Here is a 25,369-nt window from a genome sequence, read left to right on the forward strand (position 1 = left end):
AACAACAAAGATTTGGAACATACTTCTGCTTCTTTTTAGTGCTGAAAAAGACAGGGAACCGATGAGCCATTCTGACTCTAAGCAGGTTGAATGTTTATGTAAAGAAGTCGAGATTTCGAATGGTTACAGTTCAGTCCATCCTGCCACTGTTGCACAAGGATGGCTGAATGTGCTTCATGGATCTCAAGGACATGTCAAAATAGACAGGTGCTCCAGGAGGTATCTGCACTTCTGGCTGGGAGCCAGTCATTGTCAGTTCAGAAGACTGCCCTTTGGGCTCACCACAGCCCCCCCCCAGGTGTTCATCAAATGCATGACAGTGGTAGCAGCTCACACGAGGCTCAAAGGATTCCAGGTTTTTCCATACTTAGACGATTGGCTCCTTACTGCCTCCACAAGGCATCAGCTAATCCAAGGCAGGGATTACTTAATTGAATTGTAACATTCTGTGGCATCACTGTAAATCTGAACAAGTCCAACCTGGCTCTTGTGCAGAACCTGGAATTTATATGGACACAGCTGAACACGAAGGATCATATAGCTTGTGTCCCCTTTCACTGCATAACAGCACTGAGGAATCCGGTCTGGGAGCTGTCATCCCAACAGGCCCCTCCTTCATAGATGGTCTTACAAGCCCTGAGATCCATGTCGGCAGCTGTCCTGTTAGTTCCTCTAGCCAGATTCTTCATGTGGGTTCTCCAGTGGACATTGGCGGCACAATGGTCATCCTTTTTCACCTGCTGTTCCTTTCCATGAGATTGACCCCAGGTTGCAAGCATCACCTCAGCTGGTGGATACAGTCAGGCAATCTCCTTCTAGGCAGGCCCTTCCTAAACAACCCTCCAACAACCACCATGACCATGGACACTTCCCAGTTTGAGTGGGGGGGCATTACAATGGGAAGATGGTCCCAGACTCACGGTCACCTGTCAAGACCAGGTTGCATATCAATATCCTAGAGATGAGAGCAGTGGGAGTTCATGAGGGTGTGGGAGTGGGTGATTATCTTTTGACTGCCTTCTAGTTGTAACACATATCCCAGGGAAACCAGCAATCTGGTGGACAGACTCAGTAGATCGCTATTGGTTCCACATGAACGGTCCCTCAGTCCATCAGTGGCGAACATGATCTTTAGTCTCTGGAGTCAACCTTGTTGTGACTTCTGTGACACTCCCTTCAATATCAAATGCAGCAAATTTTTCACTCTGATCTGTCCTCCGAGGGAATTCACAAGGGATGCACTAGTCCACGATTGGCCCCCAGGTCTCTTATATGCTTATCCTCCTCTTCCACTGATCCCGAAGTTTCTTCAAAAGGCAAGCAGGCTGAAGAGCTCTGTCAAGCTCATTGCCCCCTTCTGGCCTCGACAGGTGTGGTTCCCTTTCCTTTGGCCTCATGTGACATATCCCCCTTGGATACTGAAGCCAAGTCAGGATCTCTTCTGTCACCCATCAGGGATGCAGCATTCAAATCTTCGCCACCTCAGACTGACTGCACAGTTTCTCCACTTTCAACCTTAGTGAGACCGTTCAGGCTTACTTTACCAGTCAGAAAAATACTTCTAGCCTCACAAAAGGATTCTACCAAAAAAGTCTATACCAATAAATGGAAAATGTTCATTATCTGAGCTACAAATAGAAACAGTGACCCTTTCTCAGCACCAGTTTCTGACGACGGGCTATTTCTTAGTACTCTCTTTGAGGAGGGTGATAGCAGCTAACTGAAGCTTGGTGGTAGAGATGCTATTTCTAATTTTCATACTGCGAGTCAGTCTCATTCCCTGTTCATCTTTAGGTTATGCAAGTCCTTTATGAAAGGTGTTTTCTTGTTGAGGCCTCCCATCAAAAACCCTGCCCCTCCTTGGGATCTCACTATAGTCTTGCAGGCTTTGACTCAAGGACCCTTTGAACCAGCTGCAAGCTGCAACATGAAGTTTTTGTCAGGGAAGACCATCTTTTCAGTGGCTATAACTTCTGCTAAGAGAATTTCTGAATTACAAGCCTTATCCTTCAAACCTCCTTACATAATTTTTCATAAGGACAGAGTTAAGTGCCATTCCTTTTATGCCCAAAGTAGCCACTGAAAACAATATCAGCCAATCCCTTCACTTATGTTCTCTCCAAATTTCTCTAATAAAGGGGAGCATGTTCTTCACTTTCTAGATGTTCATAGACCACTCTGTTTTTACCTGCACAGGACTAAACAGCACAGGAAGCCTGACCAACTCTTTACAGCCTTTTCATCTGACAGATTTAGAACAGGCTGTGTCCAAATTTACCTTGGCAAAATGGATATCTGACTGCACTTTATACATATACTCACCCAAGGTACTGGAATTACCGAGACATCTCAGAGCACATTCCGCCACAGCCATGGCTGCTACTTCTACTTTCTATTCTAGAACCTCCATTGATATTTGTGCAGCAGCAACATGGTCTAGCAGCCACACCTTTGTATCACACTACAAGTTGGATGATATTTCCAGAAGCATGGCCTCCTTTGGCCCAATGATGCTCTGGCATATCCTTCCATGAGGGTGACCTGGGATCTACATATCTGTGGACTCTGACCCTGTCATGAGGAGGAATGAAGAAGGCAACATCAGATTAAAAGGTTATGTCTTACTATAACTTGGCATCTGTGTTGTCCTCCCTCATTCCTCCTCATTTTCCTACCCAACCACCCCTCTTGCCTCTCTGTTTTTACAGGATCCTGGACTATGAAGGGACTTATGTACCCCATGTATTAGCCTCATCTGCCTTTCCTTTGCTGTATGGGTATTGGATATATGGAATCAGCAAACTCAATCTGAGGTACTAGAGTGGATGTAGTGCATTATGGGTAAGCGGGAAGAGCTCGAGAGTTGGATCCAAGTCTGAAGAATGTGGCCAAGCCAGATCCGAATGTTGGATCTGAGACTCCATCATGAGGAGGAATGAGGGAAGACAACACATGCCAAGTTATGGAAAGACATGACCTTTTATTTCTGCTTATCTCAAAACAAATGGGACTCTCATTTCATTCCTGCTTGGATGATTGGCTCTTTCTGACACTCTCAATGGACAAACTGCACAGGTCTTTACTGAACACAGTTTATTGCCTGAAAAGCTTAGGAATTTATCTGCAAAAAACCAATCCAATATCAGTATCCAGCAAGACTTTCCTAGGGGTTGCGGCTAGATATCAAGGCAAACCTGCTGTATCTTGCCTCAAGAGAAAGTTTTCTATTTAAGTAAACTATTTGTCTAGATGGCCTAAAGGACATACCTGACAACAGGGTTCTTTCTAAAGGCATTAGGCTGCATGCCATCTTCTATTCTGATAGGTCCCTTGACAAGACTTCATAAGAGGTAAGTATGTTGGTACATCAGAAATTTAGGAGAAAGACTCTGTCACCTGGTAAATGTCTAATGAAACACAAAGCAAATAAAAAGCTGATAAATGCAAAGGAAACCATGGCCCTGATCCCTTGTTTACAAGTATTCAAAGCCATATGGTACCCAGGTGTGCTGTTGCTGATGACAACCACCTCTGAAGCAGTATATGCAGTATTTAAAAAAACTGAGGGAGAGCGACTTTACCCCTCTGCAAATTGCTTGTAATGGCATGAGAAATTGCCTTCAGGCAGACCCCACACATCCAAGCTACTTGCATCCCCTCAAACCAGAAGGCACTGGCATATACTCTCAGCTTAAGTGCTCCTCTAATTTGAATAAGTGAAAGCTGAACAGGTAGTCTTCTAAGAGATAGGATGCAAGTGGGAAATTCCAGAAATGGCACTGGTTGCCTTGCTTAGAAGATTGCCAGTTGAAGAAATTCTGTACCAAATGCCTATGCAAAGATGTATGCCTGAGGGATGCTTTCTCTAGCCCATGGACAAAATCTTATGCATGTATTCCTACCATTTCCTTTAGTAGGAGTGCTGCAGAAGGGAATAAGAGAATTTGCCAAAACAGCTCTGTCTCAACAGGATCACAAGAGCATGGAAGGTCCCTCTCCACTGCCCAACTTATGTGTTCTGCTAACATAAATTGTTTCCCTGCTACATCCAAAATAAGGAGCTTCAGCTTTTGTCCATTTTTTGCAGCCTAGTCCCCCTTCAGGGACTATCAGTTGAAGAAATATTGGAATATTGTACATTTTGCAAGAAGCCAGAAGGATCACTACCATTAAATCCTACCTAGCCAAACAGAAAAGGTTCTTAAGTGTGGTGTTCTTAGTAGAGTGTATAACCTACCAAAGCATCAGAGATTTAGTATTCCCAAATATCTAGCTGAGCACTTCCATAGCTGTTTATGCATACATTTGGGTAATTTATTAGGTACTGCAGCCTGCTCCTCCCATCTTTAGTCATCCCACTCAGCATGCAAACAGTTCCTGAAAAGGATTAATCCATCTCAGACTATCCAGGAAATGTACAGTCCCTGTCTGGGATCTTAAGTTTGTGGTGGAAAAGATGGCATTACCTCTCTTTGTGCCTGCTGCTGTGGTAATAACAATTGTATCTTGGAAGGTGTTTTTCTTTTAGCCATTAACTGTTCTGGGAGAATCTCTGAGCTGCAGGCCTTGATGTGAAAAGAGCCAGAAATGGGGTTAGACTTGCAACTAACAACTTATTCTTGCCTAATCTTTTGGACATCTTTGCTGCTTGTCAAGTTGTGGACCTGAGAGGTAGCAAAATGTTGTCCATCCCCGAAGAATCAATACCAATTCACTCAGGTTTCCGCTCAGCAGGAGATTTCTCAATATCTAAAACTGTTTTATTCTAAAGCACTCAGAGTTGCATGTTGCCATTTCCTTTTCATCCCTGTAGTCATTCTCTTGGTCTTCATCTTTACTTCACTGGTTCACACTAAACAGGCTGCTGATTACATGCCTCTTCTCAGTTAATTGCATATTAGATGTTCTTCATGTTTCACTGTTGCAGTCATTACATTTGGGTAATCTGCTTGCAGGTTGCCCTCAGTCGGCCTGATTAACAAAGTCTTGGGTCCTATTTTGGTTGCTGTCCCTTCTTCTATGACATCAGGTCGTCAGGGGTGTAAAACATGCAGTCGGCGCTATTACATCAGTCTTTCTTGCCATGCGGTGCCCAAAGCAGAAGCAGTTTGCAAGTGCCAGTCGGCTGACTCCTGAAATTTTCGTTTTTGATTTTCAGAACCAAAGTCTTCAACTAAAAGCTAAGTACCCCATTGGGGAAACTTTTTCTTGCTCTTTACAGATGTCAGTAAAAGTTAATAATTGCATTACTTGTAGAAAGCAAATACCTCATAAAGATTTTCATTCGTCCTGTATTCCTTTCCTAGGCCCTGACCACGACGTACCTTGCTGTCGGTTTTGTGCTTTATTTAACCAGCACACTATCCATCGTCAGTATTTTTTGCCTCTAAATATTTCAATTCTCGATTTAATTATCCAGAAATGTCGCCGGTTAGCCATCCGACTACCGAGATTCCGAAAAAACGCAAAGATAAAGACAAACAGGCCGCCGAGGTCTAAAACTGCCGACGACACTTCTCCTATGCCAGTCGCCAGTTCACCGGTACTCAGGCACTTTCGCAGCCCCTGATACCCGCTACTTCTGATTTGCAGGCCTCTACTGAGACCCATTCAGAGTCTGGTATGCAGCGAGATACTTCAACTATAGAACCCACGGACGTCTCTACCTTGGACGGGTTCAGAGCCGCTGTGCAGGCACCGGCTGGTGTATTCAGGCCTACAGACTTGCACATTAAAATCAATGCCTCCTTCATTACTAAGGCCTAAATCTCGATTCATGTCTAAAAAACCGACACCCAGGCCACATGCTCAGGCCTCTATGCCTAAAATACAAATGATAAAAATGGCTGAAGATCTAATAACTCTAAGCAGGGCTAGCCAACCCCCCCCCCCCTTCTAAGAGGCCTAGGGCCGAACTTGATTATGAATCTTCTGATCAGGATTCTGTATTTTTTGACTCTTCTGATGACCTGGATTTGTCCTTACCTACTTATGAGGATTCTGATGCAGAGGACTCTATTCCCTCTGCCTCCCCTCCTGAGGATTTTTCTTTTGGGGAAACCTTACATACTTTAAGGGAGCATTTTCACTGGGAAAGCCAGGAATTTTCTGATTCAAAAAAGAGGCTTAGGGATTTCCTTCTCCTACCTCAGCATAGACCTTTGGCTATTCCTCCTGTACTAGACATTGTTGATGATGCTTTCTCAGAATCCAGTTTGGCCCCCGATTCCCTGCCTCCTGCTCCCAGTAAACCTGACAGATATTACAGGGTCCCTGAGTCCCACAAGTCCCTTTTCAAAAATCCTATTGCAGATCCAGAGACTATTTCACAGGGGCCCAAGGGCATTAAGGCTTCTACTGCTAAAAATCCTACCCCTTCTGATAGAGACTCCAGGGCGCTGGATAGATGGGGTAAAAAGGTTTACACTTCAGCAACCTTGGCCATTAGAGCTTTAAACTGCCAATTTCATATGTTAAAATATCAGCAACATGTTATTGGACTGGTTAAACAAAAAATGATGTTGATTCCTGACTGTGTGGAAAATAGACTTACAGGATTTAAAGCATTCTACTGAACAAGTTGGAAAACATACTTTGCAATGTGGTTTTGATTCTTTAGAGGCCTCTTGCAGGGCTGCTGTTACTGGGTCTGTGCTTAGAAGGCATGCTTGGCTTAAGGAGCAGTCTTTGCCTGATCATGTTAAAGCTAAATTGTTGGATGCTCCTTTAAATCAGGACCGCCTGTTTGGCAACAAGGCTGAACAAGTTCTTAAAAAGATGGAAGATAAAGCTAAATCTATGCAAACTGTTAAGGTTTTTTTTTTACAAGTTCAGCCTCCTAGATTTAGTAGGCACTGGCCCTCTAAGAATTGGTCCTTTCCAGCCCCTTCCAGGTCTTCTCAAGCCAAACCCAGACACAGCAAAAACCCCAGGTTTCATCCCCAGGGGACTCAGAACTAAGCAGTGGGGGGGGGCCTCCACTTCCAAATCTGGGAATAACAAGACTCTCCCCTATGGTAAACTGTCTCAATGACTTCCTTTTAAAATTTCCAAACACTTATCTACTGACTGCCCCTTTGGGGGGAAAGATTGCTCTTCATGCAAAGAACTGGGAACTCATTACCCAGGGCAAATGGGTTTTAAATATAGTGTCCCAGGGATACAGATTTCATTTCCACACGTTGCCAACGCCAAGTGGGTGGCCGGACCTTCCCCCAAATCAGTGGGCAGAGGCTCAAAAACAAGTACTTTCTCTCTTAAGCATGGGGGCTATTCAACTGGTACCAGAATAGGAAAAGGGACAAGGTTTCTACTCGAGACTTTTCCTGGTACCCAGAAAAGACAAATCATGGCGTCCTATCCTGGACCTGTCTACTCTAAACACCTTTCTGGACATTCCAAAATTCAAGATGCTGACTCTTCACCAATTACTTCTATGCTAGGCAAAGACGCCTGGTTGGCAACACTAGATTTAAAAGAAGCATACCTGCACATCCCAATCAGGGAATCTTGCAGAAGATACCTACGCTTCAAGGCAGGCAACACGCACTATCAGTTCTCTGCACTGCCCTTTGGCTTATCTACTGCGCCCAGGGTATTCACAAAGTGCCTAGCTCCAGTTATTGCATTTTGCAGGCAAAGAAATATTCAAATATAGATGGTCTAATTCAGGCAGAAAGCCAGGACATACTTTTGAATCATCTGGCCTTTGTAAAAAAAGGATTATAACTTGTCTGGGGAACACCAAAAGAAATCACAACTGGTACCCTGTCAACAAATTATATTCCTGGGAGCAAGCTTGAATACAACTTTCCAGATGGCTTACCTCACGCCAGAAAAGCAAATTCATTTGACAACCTACTTCAAACAAATGGCCGCAAAAACCCTGCTAACTGCAAGTCAAATACTGCAAGCCTTGGGGTTCATTGCTTCCTGCAGTCTTCTAATTCCATATGCAAGACTGCATATGAAGAAACTACAGTGGTATCTAAGAAGCCTATAAGGCAAACGGGACCCAAGACAAATGCACCGGCATATCAGTTAAAAAGAAATGTTAGCTGTACAGAATGCTCTGACAGCCTTCAAGGACTACATTCTTCCAGGACAACTAATGATAAAGATGGACAACGCCACGGTTATGTGGTACATAAACAAGCAGGGGGGTACACATTTCTTACCCCCCTCTGCAGACTAGCCATGGCAGTGTGGAACACAGCCTTGAGTTACCAAGTGCACCTACAAGCTCAATTCCTGCCAGGAAAATTAAATACACTGGCAGACGGACTAAGCAGAAACCTCATCGACCCACACGAGTGGAAACTGGAGCCAAGGATTTTCAACATGTTGACAAGTGAATGAGGGAGCCCAGATATAGACCTATTTGTCTTCCACCAGAACTACCAATTGGATAAATTTTGCACAAGGACTCCCCACAAACAAGCTTGGAAAGTGGATGCTCTGTCCTTCAGCTGGAAAAACCTATCAATCTATGCCTTCCCACACTGGCTCTGCTTTCCAAAGTACTACTAAAAGTCAAACAGGACAAACCAAGGATGATTTTGATTGCTCCAGCCTGGCTACGCCAGCACTGGTACCCCCTCCTGTGCAGTGTGTCATGGTCATCTCCATGGCACCTGCCTCAGACTCCTTCCCTGCTGTCCCAGCAGGAGAACCAGATTCTGCACCCTCAGCTTCCAACACTGAACCTTGCAACCTGGCTAATTACTTAAACGCTTCCTTACCATCCCTCAGGAAACCTGTGATGGATGTCATCCTGGAGGTAAGGAGGCCTAGTACTAGAACATCTTATGCTCAAAAATGGAAAAGATTCTGTGCCTGGAACCAATCTCAAGGGATGAACACAGCAGCACCCAATTTACCTCAGATTTTACAATACTTGACTGAGATGCTTCACAAGGGCCTGTCTTTTTCCTCCATTAAAATCCACGCTTCAGCCATTTCAGCTCATTATAACACAGAACCTCACCTCTTCTCTCATCCACTGCTCAAGCAGTTCCTCAGGGGGGTCAAAAATTTGAGACCATCCAGGAGAGCTCCAACCCCAGCCTGGGACCTTAACTTTGTATTGGAGAAACTCATTTTACCTCCTTTTGAGCCACTGCTACTGCAGACTTAAAATTTCTATCTTGGAAAACGGGTTTCCTTTTAGCAATCACTTCAGCTAGAAGGGTAACTGAATTACAGGCCCTTATGGCAGTGGAACCTTTCATGCGGACAGGGTGTCACTCAGAACCAATCCATCCTTCATGCCCAAGGTGGTATCCAGTGTGGCTCTTAATCAGTCCATTCTTTTGCCAACCTTCTTTCCCAATCCACAGAACAAAGGGGAACGGATACTGCATTCCTTGGATGTGCACAGACAACTTAGATTCTACTTGAACAAGACTAAACCTCAAAGAAAATCCGAACAACTGCTGGTAGCATTTGCTGCAGGGGCAGAGGCGAAAGCTATTTCAAAACAACCATTTCTAAATGGATAAGCCATTGCATTCATTTCTGCTATAAGCACCATGGAAAACCTATCCCCCAGGGGATCAGACCTCACTCCACCAGGGCTGCATCTACTCCTATAGCATTTCTCAGAGGCATTCCTACCAGGGACATCCTAGAAGCTGCTACCTGGAGTTCTGTACATACTTTCACCAAGCATTATCATTTGCCAATTTTCTCTAAATCCAGAGCTGGCTTTGCCACTGCAGTCTTGCCGGGCCTTATAGCTGGCCCTAATGCTATCTAAACTCCTCCCAACCATAGCTTTGGGAATCTACCCAAATGTAATGACTGCAGCAGTGAAACACGAAGAACATAGTACAGTTGTATGCACTTACCATAAATGTAGATGTTCGAGTGTATTCACTGTTGCAGTCCTGGTTACCCCTCCCTCCTGCCCCCTATCTTCTTTTGGCTGTACCTCTACTTTCCTTTACTATGCTTAAAAGCCTTTTTGGTGTATTTGCTTTTTTTTTGGAGGTATACCTTTGTGTTATTATGTTTAATTGCTTCCCATTAGTGGGGCACCTGACATCTGGGGCATGAAAAACTGATGTAATGGTGTCGGCTGCATGTTTTACCAACGCAGGACCCAAGACTTTGTTAATTAGGCCGACTGAGGGCAACCTGCACGCAGATTACCCAAATGTAATGACTGCAACAGTGAATACACTCTAACATCTACATTTATGGTAAGTGTACACAACTGTACTTTTTTATTCTCTTTGGATGTTTGTATGGGACAAGTAATCTAGTTTGCAGCAGCTTTGCATAACTTTGTTCTGTTGTATGCTTACCTGTCTTCCTTGGATAACAATTATTTTTGTACTTGTTTCTATACTGTGTAATCTTTATTCCCCTGATGTGAAGAAGTTTCGCATTTAATTGGAGATTGGAGATAAAAGCTCAACAGAGATAATTTCCTTGTACAGCACTTCACTTCCTAGGATTGGAAGTTGCAACCTGATTGGTCTTTTTTACTTCAAACCAGAATTCAGCCAACTAGCTTCATACTAGTCTAAAACACACCTGGTTCAATCACCTTTGTAAACAAGGGTCCAGTCAAGAACAGAGCCCTTTCCTGACTCTCCCGCAACACAACCTGCTCTTTTCAATTATAGTAGATTGCCTCCTTCACTGATGGTCACTTACCTTTAACTTCAAACACTTCTCATAAAAGATCTTTGTTTTATAAGAACGTACATTTGGATCTTATAAAGTATAAATTGTAATATTAAAGGGCTCATTCTCAATTGTAGTTTTTTGCTTTTGGTTGTAGTAAAGCTTTTAGCATTGGGTAATTTAGTCTACACATGTATTTATTTTTTTTATACTACTAAGGTGGCAGACTGTTTTAGTAATCTTCCCATGGATAAGGATTTGAACTACCACAGTGATCCTTATGATAAACATCTTGCAGTTATGCGAGTGTACTCACCCTAAATAGTAGATATTAGACTAATAGGTTATATGTTACAGTAGGTGGTTTGTTGATTTGAAGGCTTTGGAATATGCATTTTTATTAATTACATGCTGATGTTTGAGGTTTATATACTTTAGTGAAGCTTTGATTGATGAAATCCTGAGAACTACAGTTTTCTCTTGTAAGAATGTCTACAGTAATCACCCAGAGTGCTGTAATTTGAATTATGCCTCCATTTCTAGTGAAATTCACACCCCTAAGTTATGGTATCAAAAGGCAGAATGTTCTCATTTGGCATGATACATTGCCAGCATTGCATGTAATATTTACATCTGAGCCGTGAAAATAAGCTTGTGTAGGGCCTGCCTGCTCATACAGTACAGATCTGTAAATTCTTACCATAACAGTAGAAGTCTTTCTTCACTGTTGCAGTATTCTAAACATTAGTGATCTCACGGCCATTATACCAAAACTTAATTATCTTGTATTCGCTATATAGGTTCATAGGTAGATAATAGGCTATCTGCCCTAGTGCATTTATAAGCCTAGCCAGAGTGTATTTGGCTTCTGCTTCCCTATTACATTAGCCTACTGTGCCTCTGTAAAGTAGGTCACAGAAGGTACCCTTTTAATATTAGTTTACTGTGCTTCTGTCTAGCAGGGACACAGAAGAGATCCCAGGGGTGAATTTGCGATTTCCCATCCACGCGTCCAGATTTCGCTTGAAGAGGGTCAGCGAGGGGCTATGTCTAACATGAATTGGGATTCTATTCCAGAGTGAGGGGAGCCTCTGGGAAATGAATTTGTCCCTCCAGCATGTCCAATTTATTTTGTGCTGAGGTTTAGGTCCCTGGAGCGTGTAGCTCTAAGGGACTTGGATTTTTTGAGGTGGAGCATGTCCATTAATTCTGGGTTTGACATGGCTTTGTACGTCAGGCATAGATCGCCTCTGTGTAGGCGGTAAGCAACTGAGTAGAGCTGGAGTTTCTTTAGTCGAGCTGCATAGGACATCTGTTTGTTGCCCATGATCCTCTTGGTGAGGTACTTTTGGGGTCTCTCCAGTTGCTGCAGGTGTCGGGTAAGGTACATCCCAAAAGGGGCATTGTATTCAATTATGGGCCTGATGAGTGACGAGTAGAGGGGCACAATGACTTCTCTTGATCTAGATGCGAACCCTTTTGTGATAAAGTGGGCTATATAGAAGGTCTTTCTAACCACTTTGGCAACCTGATTATCAAAGGAGAGATTACTATCTACATTGGTCCCCAAATCTCTAATTACTTCTTCCGTACTTAATGGATTACCACCTATGTGGTCATTTGTTGACACCTTGTTTTTCCCAAAGGGGATGACTATGCACTTTTTAGCATTTAGCTTGAGGCCGTGGCTCTGGCACCAAGCATCCGTCTCTGGGAGACCCTTTTGGAGGATGCTTGTGTCAGCTGGAGATTCGATTATGGCCCCCAGTTTGCAGTCATCTGCAAACTTTGTTGGCCATAATCCCCCCGTGTTAGCCTGAACCTAAGAGAAGTATATACCAAACAAGAGAGGTCCCAGAACTGAGCCCTGTGGGACGCCACTTGTAACTGGTTTGGATTCGGACATGGCACCTGCGATTCTGACCATGTGGGTTCTATCTCTGAGCCAGTTTGCAACCCATCTTGTGATATAGGGGTTGATATTTAAGATGGTAAGCTTATTTATGATGCCCGAGTGGGGTATTGTGTCGAAGGCTTTTGCGAGGTCCGGGTAGGCTGTGTGGACTACCTTGCCCTCATCTATGGCTTTGGTAACTGTTTCAAAGAAATCAACTAGGTTTAAGACGCAAGATCTGCCCTTAACAAAGCCGAATTGGGTAGGGTCCAGTGTCTGGAGGCTCCCAATGTCTTTGTTTGAGTTCCATGATAATACGCTCCATAGCTTTACAGACCAGACTAGTCAGGCTTATGGGGCGATAGTTTCTGGGGTCCGTTGTGGCACCACCTTTGTGGAGTGGGACCACTGTAGCTGTACGCCATTCTTTGGGTACATATCCTGTAGTAAGGCTAACTTTGAACAGTGACTTAATGTGAGGGTTCAGTTCTTCTTGGAGCTCGTGTAAGACACAACCTGGGACACCGTCCGGTCCCATAGATGCTGTGTTTTTTGCTTTGGATAGGGCAGCTTTCACCTGTGCATCTGTGATGTCAGGGAGGTTACATTCAGTTGGGATAGGCATTTGCTCCTTTGTGGGGGAAGAAGGGGAGAAGTTTGCGCTCAATCTGTCTGCCAGGATGTTGGCTATGTCTGTAGGTTTGGTATATTTTGTACCGTTATGCAACAATTCAGAGCATATCTGGGAGTTTCCACCCATGTTCCTGACATAACTAAAGAAGGCCTTGTGATTATCTTTAGTGTCTAGGGCAATTTTTCTTTCGAAGCTGGCCTTTGATGATTTTATGAGGGATCGAAGTTTCTTGCTAATACTGATCAGAGATGCCTTCCCTTTTTAGGATTTTGCTCTGTCATGCAGTAGCTTCCTCCTTCTGTTGTATAGCTTATTTATGGCCGGGGTCCACCAGACCGGTCTCCTGTTTTTGGAGGAGTGAGTCTTGGTTTTATTTGGGATAGCACGATCCATGCATTCCTGCAGGTGCTCATAGAATGCATTTGTAAAGGATTCTGCGGATTGGGCTGTATTATCCTCTGGCCCAGTCTTGAAGTGCAAAGTTGGCTTTTGAGAAATTCTTTACAGTGATTTCCTTGGCTGGGGGTGGGGACAGGATATGGATGTCCAGGGAAATTTGTTTATGGTCTGATCTTACCAATGAGGGGTTTACCTCTGGTGTGGAACATAGAGTCCCCATGTTGGTGATGACCAGGTCCAATATGTTGTTCCCTCTTGTGGGAGTGGTGACAAGTTGTTCCATTGCGTTAGAGTTTATAAATTCAAGGAACCGTTGGGCGAGGGTGTTTGGGCTTGGCTTGAGTTGTTTTCCCAGTCAATGCTTGGGTAGTTGAAGTCACCCAGTAACATAGTATTTGGAGAGACCTTCATATTCTCCAGTGTTCTCAGGAATGCCAAGTGAGGTTCCTGTAATAGGGAGGGTGTTCTGTAGCAGGCTACAAACTGAAAGGCAGTTTTGCCTGCTGTTAGTTGCACATGGATGGTTTCTGATGCTTCGTGCAGTGCCACTAACCTGGAGGTGTAGGTATTTTTGATGAATGTAGATACTCCCCCTCCTTTTGTGCTTCGGTCCGAGTTTTGGGGCCGAAACGCATGGTATGAGTTATAACCTGGTAGTGCTGGGGTGCTCTCAGGAGCCTTGAACCAGGTTTCTGTTACTGCACAGACATCGATTTTCTCCATACTGAGGAGAGCCTCGAGTGCGTGCAATCTTGAGGTTTAGACTTCATTACCTTTAGTTTTTTTATCCTTGGATTGTCTATGGAGGTGGGTTTGTCCTTTGAGCCTTGCCTAAAAAAGGCACTATGGGGGTGGCAAGAGCCTTTGCCAGTATACGAAAGCCTAAGGGTGATAGGTGCAAGCCGTCCCTAGCGAAGCAACATGGCTTGTCGAGCATGTCATCCCAGGCTGACAGACACTGGATCCCCTTTGAATGACACCAATACTTTAGCCAATTGTTGAAACTGATCATTTTGTCTTTATACTGTGGCATCATTCTTGGTGAGGGCAAGATGCTACTCAAGGTCAGGGTCATACCAGCCTGGACTACATGGTTAGAGAGCTCCTCTGTCTCTTTTCATGTAGTCCGGGGAGGTACGTTTCAGGTCATTCACACCAGCATGGACAATGACAGTCATACTTGTACTTGCTTTGGAGTTACCTGAGTGCTTGCGTTATGTGGCGGATCCTGGCACCCGACAGGCAGCTTACAGTGACCTTCTTGTTCAGTCTGGTGAGCGGGACGTCAGTGTGTCGGACAGTAGAGCCCCCTATAACAAGTGTATTTGGTGAGTTTGGCCTTAAGGGCTGTGACTGTGAGGCACACTGATTTTGTGAGATATGTGATTCGTGGGTATTGTTGAGGGGTGGCTGTTGCTTGGATATCTGCTTAGGAGGTCTTTGCTGTTTAGTCAGATTTTTATTTAGAGCCTTCGAGTATGTTTTTGTGTGTTTATGTGTTGGGTATGCAGATGCAATAGGTCTGTGTGAGACTGGATTTGTGGTGTGGGTGGTTACCTTTTCCTCCTGACTGACTGTGCCAGTCTTGGGTTGAGAGAGCTCTGCCTGCAGTTTGGCTGTGTAACTCCATCTCTCACATGTATTAGAGTTTGTTGGAAGGAGGAGAGGGTTGTCTGTGTACATAAGGTAATTGTAACATTGCCTCAAAATTCCCAGATTCACCAGCTGGACTGGAGAGTAACCTTGAAACTGACCCTTGGACATACCAGATTAGTATAGGGAACTGTTTTTTTACTGATCAGATTAGGGAAGGGAACTGATTTTTCACTTAATCAGGAAGGACCAATCGGGAGCCTAATACTTATGAGAAGTCAAGGAGGGTGTAGTGCTTTAGTTAGTTAGTGTTTCCTTATAAGAGCTGAGCAAGTGCAGGGCTTTAGAAAGAGAATAGAGTGATTACTTTGAGAGATTGAACAGTTCTAAGGGAAAAAGTGAAGAGCAGACTTTGTGGAGCCTGGAATAGTTTAAACCTGTTTAGGCGGCGCTGCCCGACACTGCTCAGTGCGCAAAATTGCGCAAAAAGAGAGTTGTAGGGTTTTAAGAGACAGAGATCAAGGAGTTTAGAATTGACCCAAAATGGCCAAGAAAACTACAGCTTCTAGGTAGTAACCACTCCTCCTGGGACAGGCAGGCTGTTCAGTGTTAACCACTCCCACTGGTGAACACAGAGACTTCCCTTTAGCCCAAGCAAGCACTGGCCTTCTAGAAACTTCCAAACAGTTCAGAACAGCAAATCTGTAACTGAACTTTCTTAACTTTCAGAAAGTGGGGAAAAAAAGCAAGTTTTTTTTGTTTTTTGTTTTCTATTTGTTGCAGTTTAAAGGTAGCAGAGATACAGAAGCAGCAAAATAATCACAACAGTGCAATAAATGATCTCACACGAGTGCTAGGCCAAAATCAGGTAAAATGCAGTTTTTAGAGAAAAAAACGATTTTAAATTAAGTGCAACACAGGAAATGCAGTAAACAAATGCCACACATATGCTTCCTGCACAGAACGTAGAGCATGAGTGGCATACAAATGCAGTTATCCAGAACTGAATTGCCCTAGAAGAGAACAGTTTTCATGGGACAAAGGAGTCCATAGACATCCAAAGGGAAAAATGCAGAAGAAAAAGGGGAAACCATCATCAGAAGGGAATCCAAAACAAAAACTAAAACAAAGAAGGGGTTGGAGGGAGGGAGCAAATACTTTAACAGTGAAGAGAAGGACATCAGCTGTTATGCTACAGTTTTATACAACCGTACTGTAGCACTGTTGCATTATTCTATATAGGTGGGAGAGTGAAAAAGCTCAAGAAACAGAATGGGAGGTGGAAGGCTGAAAAAGAGTGCTCAACAAACCCATGCAAAATGGCTTCAGCAAAACCTGCTCTAGCCCTAGAAACCATATCCAACTTATAATGCTTAGTAAAGGTATGCGCTGAAGACCAAGTAGCCGCTTCAAGGATGGAATTGGTGTCCAGTCCATTGAAGAAGGCACCATTAGAGGCAACAGCCCTAGTGGAGTGAACTGTAACAGAAATAGACAATGCTTTGTCATGAAAAGAATAACTAAAATGAAATGGTCTTAGATATCCAGGAGGAGATGGTTTGTTTTGAATTTATTTTTTTGTCTACCATGGAAAGTCCGACTGGGTAATCACCTTTTTCAGTGGAGGCCCGGGGAAAAAGCTCCATTTGTTTACATGGCATTCTGCTTGCTTCCAGTTACAGATTAGTTGCATTTCTATTTACATTTGTAAACATACAGGAGTTACATTTATACATGAAAAGACTTCACAGAGGTAGAAGTTACTAGAGACAGCCAAACCCAAATGTCCTTTGATTTAAGGAAACCAAAAACTGGTCAGACTTATGAATGGCCTTAGTTTTATCCAATTAGTACCTGGGCTGTCTGTGCAAATCCAATGTATGCAAGACCCTCTCATTAGTAGACTGAGGAGAAGGGAAGCAGAGTGTGTTGCAGTCTGATTTAAAGACAACTAATTTACTACCTTGGGCATAAAAGAAGGATTAGTATAAAGGGAAACCCTGTCCCTGCGAAAAAACAACAAAGGAGGGAATGGCCATATGGGCCTGGAGCTCAGAAACCCTCCGAGCAGAAGCCATCAGCAAAACAGTCTTCTAGGTACAATGTTGCAAAGAAGCAGAATCTGCAGGGTGAAAAGGAGCCTGATTCAATTTTTTCAAAACAAAATTAAGGTCCCAAGGAGGAGGAATAGGTTTCCTTGGAGGCCTAATATGCAGGATGCCTTTAAGAAATTGTTTGAACTCAAAACGAGAAGCCAAAGGAAGATCCAAGGGCCGACAAGTAGAAATGACTGACAAATGGACCTTCACAGAACAGGCTAGGCCAGACTGGAGCAACTCGCACAAATGAGAGAGGACCAAAGGGACCCCAAATGAAATAGGGTCCTAGTTATGAGCATGGCACTAGACATTAAATCTCTTCCATTTGTACATGTAAGATTTTCTGGTTGAGGGTTTCCTTGCCTCCTGTAAAACCCTGAACGTGTCCTCAGAAAAGACATGCCTGAAAGGGATCAAAGCCCTTTCACCCACAGTGTCAGTTGAAGAGTAGACAAGTGAGGATGGATGAGAGGCCACTTGTCCTGTGTGAGGAGGTTCAACCAGTGAGGTAATTTGTGATGATTGCCCCTGGACAGATGCATTGAGGGGGAACCATTGCTGTCTTGGACAAAAGGGAGTCGCTAGTAAGATTTTTCAGAGCTCAGCTAAGTTTTCTGCAGGACTCTTGAAAGCAGAGGAAACATCCCCTTCCAAGGAAAAGAAAGGGCATCTCTCTTCCATGCCACATGGAATGGTACTGTGGAACAGAAGAGTGAAAGCTGCCTGTTAAGAGGGGAGGCAAAAAGATCTACCTGGGGAATACTCCACCGATGGACAATGTCCAGAAATGCGTGTCTGTGAAGCATTTATTCATGGGCCTGTGTTTTTACCCTGTTCAGAGAGTCTTCCACTAGATTGTGCTGTGAAGGAAGGTATATTGCCAGAAAAGTTAAGTGATATCTCCCCAGCCTGAAAAGCCATCCTGGAAAGGAGATAAGATTGTATGCCTCCCTGTTTGTTGACATACATCACTGTAGTGTTCTCTGTGTACACCTTCAAGGGGCCTGGAGAAAACATGGGGTTAAACCTTGAAGGGCCATTCTCAGAGCTCTCATCTCTTTTATGTTGATATGGTCCGACTTCTTATGGGGGCCAGGGATCGTAAACTTTCAGGTAATCAAATGAAGCCCCCACCCGCATGTCTGCGGCATCAGTGGACAATTCTTGAGAAGGTACTGGAGGCTAAAAGGGCATGCCTGGGTTGCCATCTAACTGTTGAATCCACCACTCAAATTCATTCCTTCTTTAGACAAGGAAGGAGAGGTACACTGAAATTAAGAGGGTGGCAGTGCTGCAGCCAAATTAACTTGAGGTACCACTGAAGTTTTCACATATGCAGTCTAGCAAGAAGGAGCATTGCAATAGAAGAGGACAGGAGTCACAGGGCCCAAAGAAAATGTATCGCTGGCATAGCAGTCAGAAGAAGAAAAGACTGCAAGAAGGCTGTCAATGCCAAAAGTTTTGGAGGCAGAAGAGATGCTAGCATCGACAACTGTTTCAATCTTGCATCCCAGATGCACATGATCCGGAGAGGGCATCAGTACAGACTTTTGGAACTTGATAGTGAACCCCAGACATTGAAGAAGAGAGATGACCTCCAGATCCTGTAGCAGGCAACTGGGAGAAGGTGCCTGAAGCAGCAGGTCATCTAGAGAAGGAAAATTATGAATTCTTTGGAACCTGCAGAAAGCAATCTAAGGAGCTAGGCATTTTGTGAATACCATTGGGACAGTAGAGAGGCCAAAGGGCAAAGCAGAGAACTAAAAATGAAAGGAAAAAAACAGAAAAATGTAAGTGTCTAGAGAACAGAGTGAATAGGGATATGAAGATAAGCATCCTTCAGATCCAAAGACGCCAGCAAAGCATTGGTTAGTAATAGAGGAGACAAGGTTTGAAGAGTAAGAATCCAAAATGAAGGGACCTTGAGAAAGGTGTTGAGCAAGATGAGGTCCAGAATAGGTTTCCAAGTGACCTCTTCAAGGAACCAGAAACATTCCAAGGCCATTTAGAAGGAGTAGAGGTCCAAGGAGGAACAGGCACTAAAATCCCTTGCGGAGGCTTCAGGACCATCAAGGCAGAAAACAAAGACCTTAGTAAACTCTTGCCTTTACTTTTAAGGATCATTAGGACAGGCGAAAATATGCATCATCTTTTATCTTTAGTCTTTTCTTGGAATAGACATCAGCTCTAACAAATACTAGAGTTTCCAACCCTTGGCAAGATTCAGTAAAAGAACCCAGAACCTCATCTCTGACCAATATCTGCAAAATCTCTCTAGGACCCTTCAAGATAATCAACTGCGGTTCCCCCTCAATGTCTGGAGCAGATGCCTGCAAAGCCTTAGAGGATGTGTGAAAAGATGGATCCATGCCAGCCTTTGATGGGGTTGCAGCAGTGGAGTCCAATGTAAAAGCCCAGCAGCCATCACTGCTATTATCTGCTTCTAGAGGGATGTCTGATGGAGGCCGGACAGCTAAAGAAACTGTCCAAGACTTCCTGGCCTTCTTATCTAGTAGGAGTAACTTGGGGTTAAAGGATTCTGCCATGTTACCCTGGACTAAGTGCCTGTGCACTGGTGAGGTAACCATTTTACCCTTTTGTAGTGATGGAGTGGTGCTCCCTGAGTTGCTAAGGATATGAATCTGCAGTCATTGACCGTTGTCTGTTGTAGTTGTGCAGGGACAGGAGAAGGAAAGGCTTAGAAGGGGTGTGTGTGCATTTTAGTACAGAAAAGAACATTTAGGACTGGAAAGCTTATAACATACTTGTCATATTATATAGTACTTGTATTTTATGGTGTTGCTAAATTGTACTGTTTTCAGCAGTTTAAGCAAAAGCCAATCCTCAGACTTTCATGTTGCTTTTCAAATGTTAGATGCTGTCTGTGATTGTCTGAACTGGTTTATCGCATTTGGGTTGTGCATAACCAGTTTATTGGAACGCTGTAATCTGTAAGCAAAGTAAGTATATTTGTGACCTGTTATTTATTTTATTTTCTGGGGAAGAGCACTGATCAGATTCAACCGTATGTAGACTCAGCCCAGGTTACATGTATATAACAAGAACTGTAAAGTAACTTTAACGATACAACTCATTTATACAGTATAGTGATGCAACATAACATAGATGTAAAACAATATACATGTGTTTACACAGAGGTTTAAAAAGGTCTAATATCAGGAGTATACAATGCATAATACAAGTGTTACAGGGTCAGGTAGGAAGTGGTCCAGTCAAAAGAACAGATGTAGTATATAGGAGTATGGTGGGCACTGTTGGCACTGAAGAGAGTAGAACTTTGAGTACTAAAAGCTGCAGTAGAAGAGTACCAAGAGGAAAAGTTATAGAATAATGTAGTAGGGAATGGATAAGGCAGATGGGGAAAGCACTCTGTATGACTTTTTTCATGTTGGAGAGATTGTCCATGAGGAAGAAGAAATAAAATTAGTTTAGGAGGATAACAAACACCAAATAGTCTATTTTTTTTTAACTGATATGGACAAAAATGGTGAAGCTGCACTTGCACTGATGATGGTAGCAGTAATAGAGGAGTTGCTTAGTTTGGCTGAAATGATGATCTTAAACTGTTGGTGGAAAATAATCTTTGCATGCTAGCTTTCTAACTAAACTCTTGCTTTCTTTGTTTAGAACATGAATCCAAACCATCTTGGGGTGTTGTACTTTGATGCTTCGCTGGCTTTGTGGTGCATAGCTCTGGTCCTCCTCACCTCGGCAGGCATTTGTTCTGCATATGTTACTGCATTATGGGTTGCATTTCCTCTTGTCACAGAGCTGCTAGTCCAAGCTGAATTAAAAACAAGAGGTGAGTTTTATCTGCTTTGTAAAATTCAAAAAAAGATTATTATGCTAACTAGTCTGTTTCAGAAAGATATGTCTAGAGAGGAGTTAGTATCAGGTGGATGTTAAAAAGTGATTGAGTTGCACCCCAGGTTTTAGGACCACTCATCACATACTGGTTGCTACTTTCAGCCCATGTCCCCACTTCCTTCTACCTCTCCATTTCTTTGTCACAGCAAAACTTGTAGCCCAGTTGTGTGGTCATAGCTGCTTTTTATTGAGGAATTTTATATTTGTTCGGTTTTGATTTTGGATGAAAATGTTCCATCGTCTTTTTTGGGGGGGGGTTGCTTTTTTCCCCTCATAAGAAGTGCATGTTGCTAGTTTTCACCTTTCTGTGAAGAGAGTTGACCATTTTCTGTCAAGATACTTAGATGGTCCTAGAGATTTTTATAGTTTATAGCATCGTTAGCATCTAAATATGATTGCAGAAAATTAATCACTCTGGCTGATGGGCACTCATGCCTCATGACACATCTAAGATTTGTTTTTGTGTTATTGTATTGACACTTCAAAGCATTGCAGGATTTTGAGACATTCCTCATGTCCCAGATAGAATTCTGATTAGAACAGCAGTGAAGGGACTCCATTTCCTTCTTGCCATCTTCATGTGAATGGGACATTAGCTAAGGTTTTACTTCAAAATTTGAAGTATAAAGGAAGGAAGACTATAAATTTATTCTTCGTTCAGATAAAAAATCACCCGAGAGGTTATCTGAATCTTCAGTGTACTCTGAGTAAATTAAGTTCAAAAGAATAAAGGACCATAGCAGGTTCTTAAAAGATAGCGTGTGCCTAGCCTACTAAGCCTTGAAGGATCCTGTCCTATGTCACCTCCTGCAGATGTACAAAACTAAAAAACACTACAAAACACCCACTCGAGATATTAAGTTCCACCAAAACATGAATAGAATCTGCTGGTGTGATAGGTTTATATCCCAGAGAACCCTCGTTTTTGGAATAGACTTCTATGGATATAAAGCAAAGTAATTCCCTGATCCTTTTTAAGTGTAACCTGGATGAAAGGGTGGGCAATCATAAATGCACCTCAGGTCTGGCCCCTTAAGACCTCATTAAAAGGGGTTGAAGTTAGGTAAAGTCAGTCATATCAGTGGATACCTACAATTTTGAAATATTGTGGTAAGGCTATGCAATAATGGTTCTCCGGATTAGCATCCTAATGTTAACTATGAACCTGTAAGGCAAAGTCAGGTTAAGCTTCCTGCTGTTGTAGTCATGGACCCCACCATCACTTTTGATGATACCTCTGTTTTAATCAGAGACAGATTTCTCTCAGTGCTTGGCTTTTTATTCACCTCTTCATAGCATAAAAATGCCCACTTTTCCTACGGTCAGATCTGAAGTAGTTAACTTCATTTGGTCTGCAACCTGTGAGTATCAGATCCAATTCGGATCCGAGTCGGCAGCTTTCCAAGCTTACAGATCCGAACTCCAAGCTCCTCCCCTTACCCACAATGCCCTGCTACCTCCTTGTAACCCTCAGATCTCGTTTGCCGCGGCTTAAGATAGCTTCTCAGAACGAGCTCCGAGTTGGTTTGTGAGCAAAATTAACAAAATAATTCAAATATCTTATTTTTCTTATCTTTCCCTTGTATGCTTTTGTTGTGTGTGAACCCCGGGTAGTTTCTCTTTAGTGGTTCTTATATTTAGTGTCTGTTAATCTAATTGTTTAGTCAGCTAGATCTCCTCCCCCACTAGAGTGTGTGAAGGCGTGTGCTGTTTCCCTTTCTCTTATACCATGGCCGAAGGCCCTAAGGCCATTTTTTCGAAATGCACCGAGTGTGGTCATAAGCTGTCCCCAGCAGATGGCCACACTCGGTGTGTGTTGTGCCTGGGTGTGGAACACCTTTCCACAGGCTGCACTATTTGTGCAGCCTTTAATCCCAGAGCATTGAAAGATAGAAAGGCCAAGCTGATTTTGGTGGTCCTTCTGCCACCAGAATCTACTTAGTCTTCTGCTGTGGTGCCAGCTGCCTCTACGGCTGCCCCACCTGCTACTTCCGATCCCCTGGCCAGGACTCACCCTCCCTCTTTGGTCCAGGAGGAAAGGGAGGGAAGAAAAAAGGACAAGAAAGACAGGGAGCGAGAGAGAGAAACACCGCAGCCATAAAAGGCGGTCGGAGTCGACTCCCTCGGCTCCGCCGTCTAAAGTTGTTGCTTCTCCCTTGAAGGTATCTGGGTCTACCCCCTCTCGGCTCCACTCCCCTAGTTTCTCCCCGGAGCCGGAGGAGGAGACCCAGTCACCTTCTAGGTCATCAAGGCGACTTTCCCAGCCACCTTCGGTGGCCTCTACTAAGTCTACTAGGAGCTTGTCGGACGCAGATATGGATTGGATGATGTGTCGTTTTTTGCAGGCTCAAATGCAGATGGGAGTGCTCATGCCCCCCCCCCCCTGGGGGGGAGCTCGACACCTTTTTTGCCTCTATTGCTCCTTCTCCGACCCGCTTTCGGGTCTCGGACCTGTCAGATCCGATTAGCTTTGGAGCCGAGGTGGGGTCGGCGCCGACAGCATTTCCATCTTCGGCGCTGACCATGCCCTCGGGTCTGTCGGATCCAGGCTTGTTGTCGGATCCGAGCTCTCGGAGCCGTGGGGCGGGCGTCTGATCCGGAGGGGCCAGTGGAACTTCGGCTCCGTCCAGGTCGGGTCACACTACCTTTTCGGATCCGATCGGGTCGCCCTCGGTGCCGGTCCGCATGTCGGAGCTGAGGGAACTGCTCTCTGATCCAAGGTAGAGCAGTTCACCATCGGCATTTGACGTAGTGGAGAGGGTCCTCTCGAGGGACTCGAGACCCCCGGTTCTTGCTTGGGACCAGCTCGTCGCTCCCACACAGTTGAGCCTATCCTCCATCATCCGACCCCAGAGACAACCTGCGCTTACGTCCCAGATGGTTCCCTTGGAGGAACAGGACATCGTTGGTGAGGCCTCTTCGGACAGCCCCCCCCGAGGAGGTTCCTCACAAGTGGAAGTGCAAGAGGAGGCACTTGGACTCACCTGAGTCCCTCACGGAGGACACAGACTTGGAGGGAAGGGGAAGGCTCCCCAAGATCACCCCCTGAAGACGTCTCCTTTGGAGACATCATGGAAATGTTACGCATTAGGGGAGGGTGGTCCACCCAAAAGCCTTCCTCTGACGAGTCCGTGTATCTGGAGGCGTTTGAAGCAGGCCCATCTACCTCTTGGGTGTCCCCCCCCCCCACCCGTCGACCCCCTGGTAGATCTTATTACTACCAGGGCGTGGAAGGAGCCGGACACTGTGGAGCCGATCCCCAAACGTCCCGACAAAATACTAAGCCCCCCCTTGGACAAGGCATGTTGGAGTAAGGGTGCCCCTGTGGATGCTATGGTGGTTGCAGCGGCCACCAAGAAGGAACAAGCACAGGAGAGTTCCTCTGTACACCCTCCAGACAAGGACTCTCGGATGATGGACTGTTTGGGAAAGCGGGTGATGTGAATTATATGGCACATGTTATTTGACTCCAGCATGACCTGATTAAGGAGTACGCTGGATCACCCCCAGAGTCCATGTCGGCCGAGGACAAGCATACATTCTCGTCCCGAATGGCCACTCTCAAATCTGTCACCAACACGTCCATGCGGCTCCTCTCCCATGCCACAGAGGGAGTGGCTAGGGCTAGCGGAACGGGCGTGGTCTTACGCAGACAGGCCTGGCTCGTCTTTGTGATTTTGCGGAACCCTTCAAGGCATCCTTCGCAAACGCTCCTTATGTCTGTTCAACGCTCTTTGGCAAGACCGTCCGCGACACGCTTCTCCGGAACGAGAAAGACGGGAAGACGTCTGCCATCGGGATCCGCTTCTCTGCTCCCCAGAGGTCCTATTGCAGGAACCAAAAGGGACAGAAGAAGATGTGGTTCCGGAAGACTCAACAACCCCGTTTTGCTCCGGAGACCTTGTCCTTCAGAGGCAGAGGAGGACAAGGTGGACGCCAGCCCAGAGGCAGAGGGGGCCCGAAGAACTTTGGGTTGAGAGAACCTTTCTCGGACTGACCCGTGCAGCAGCCCTGAGGGGTTGCCCGACTGCTCTTCTCTGGAGGCAGTCGGGGGGGCGCTTCTCGGAACACCTAGCCAAATGGGAGTCCATCACCACAGATCGCTGGGTGCTCTGAATTGTATCCAGAGGATATTCAATCCCCTTCTTAACCTCCCCTCCTCGATCAAGAGGAATCCCTGATGTCCCACCCGGTCAGAGGGATGCAGCAGCTATAGAAATTCAAGGGCTG

At 44.7% G+C, this 25,369-nt stretch overlaps 1 protein-coding gene across 1 annotated transcript in view; it reads left to right on the plus strand.

Moving 5' to 3' along the window:
- The window catches only part of ERMP1 (endoplasmic reticulum metallopeptidase 1), a 1,021,143-nt gene that overhangs the window by 435,703 nt on the left and 560,071 nt on the right, over nt 1–25,369 (plus strand). Inside the window, exon 9 of the mRNA XM_044067197.1 lies at nt 20,900–21,074. Within this exon, the coding sequence (XP_043923132.1) occupies nt 20,900–21,074 (175 nt within the window). The remainder of the gene's footprint in view (nt 1–20,899; nt 21,075–25,369) is intronic.

Source organism: Protopterus annectens, chromosome 3.part1 (assembly GCF_019279795.1).
Source record: "Protopterus annectens isolate FY-2018-M chromosome 3.part1, PAN1.0, whole genome shotgun sequence".
Taxonomy (NCBI): Eukaryota; Metazoa; Chordata; order Ceratodontiformes; family Protopteridae; genus Protopterus; species Protopterus annectens.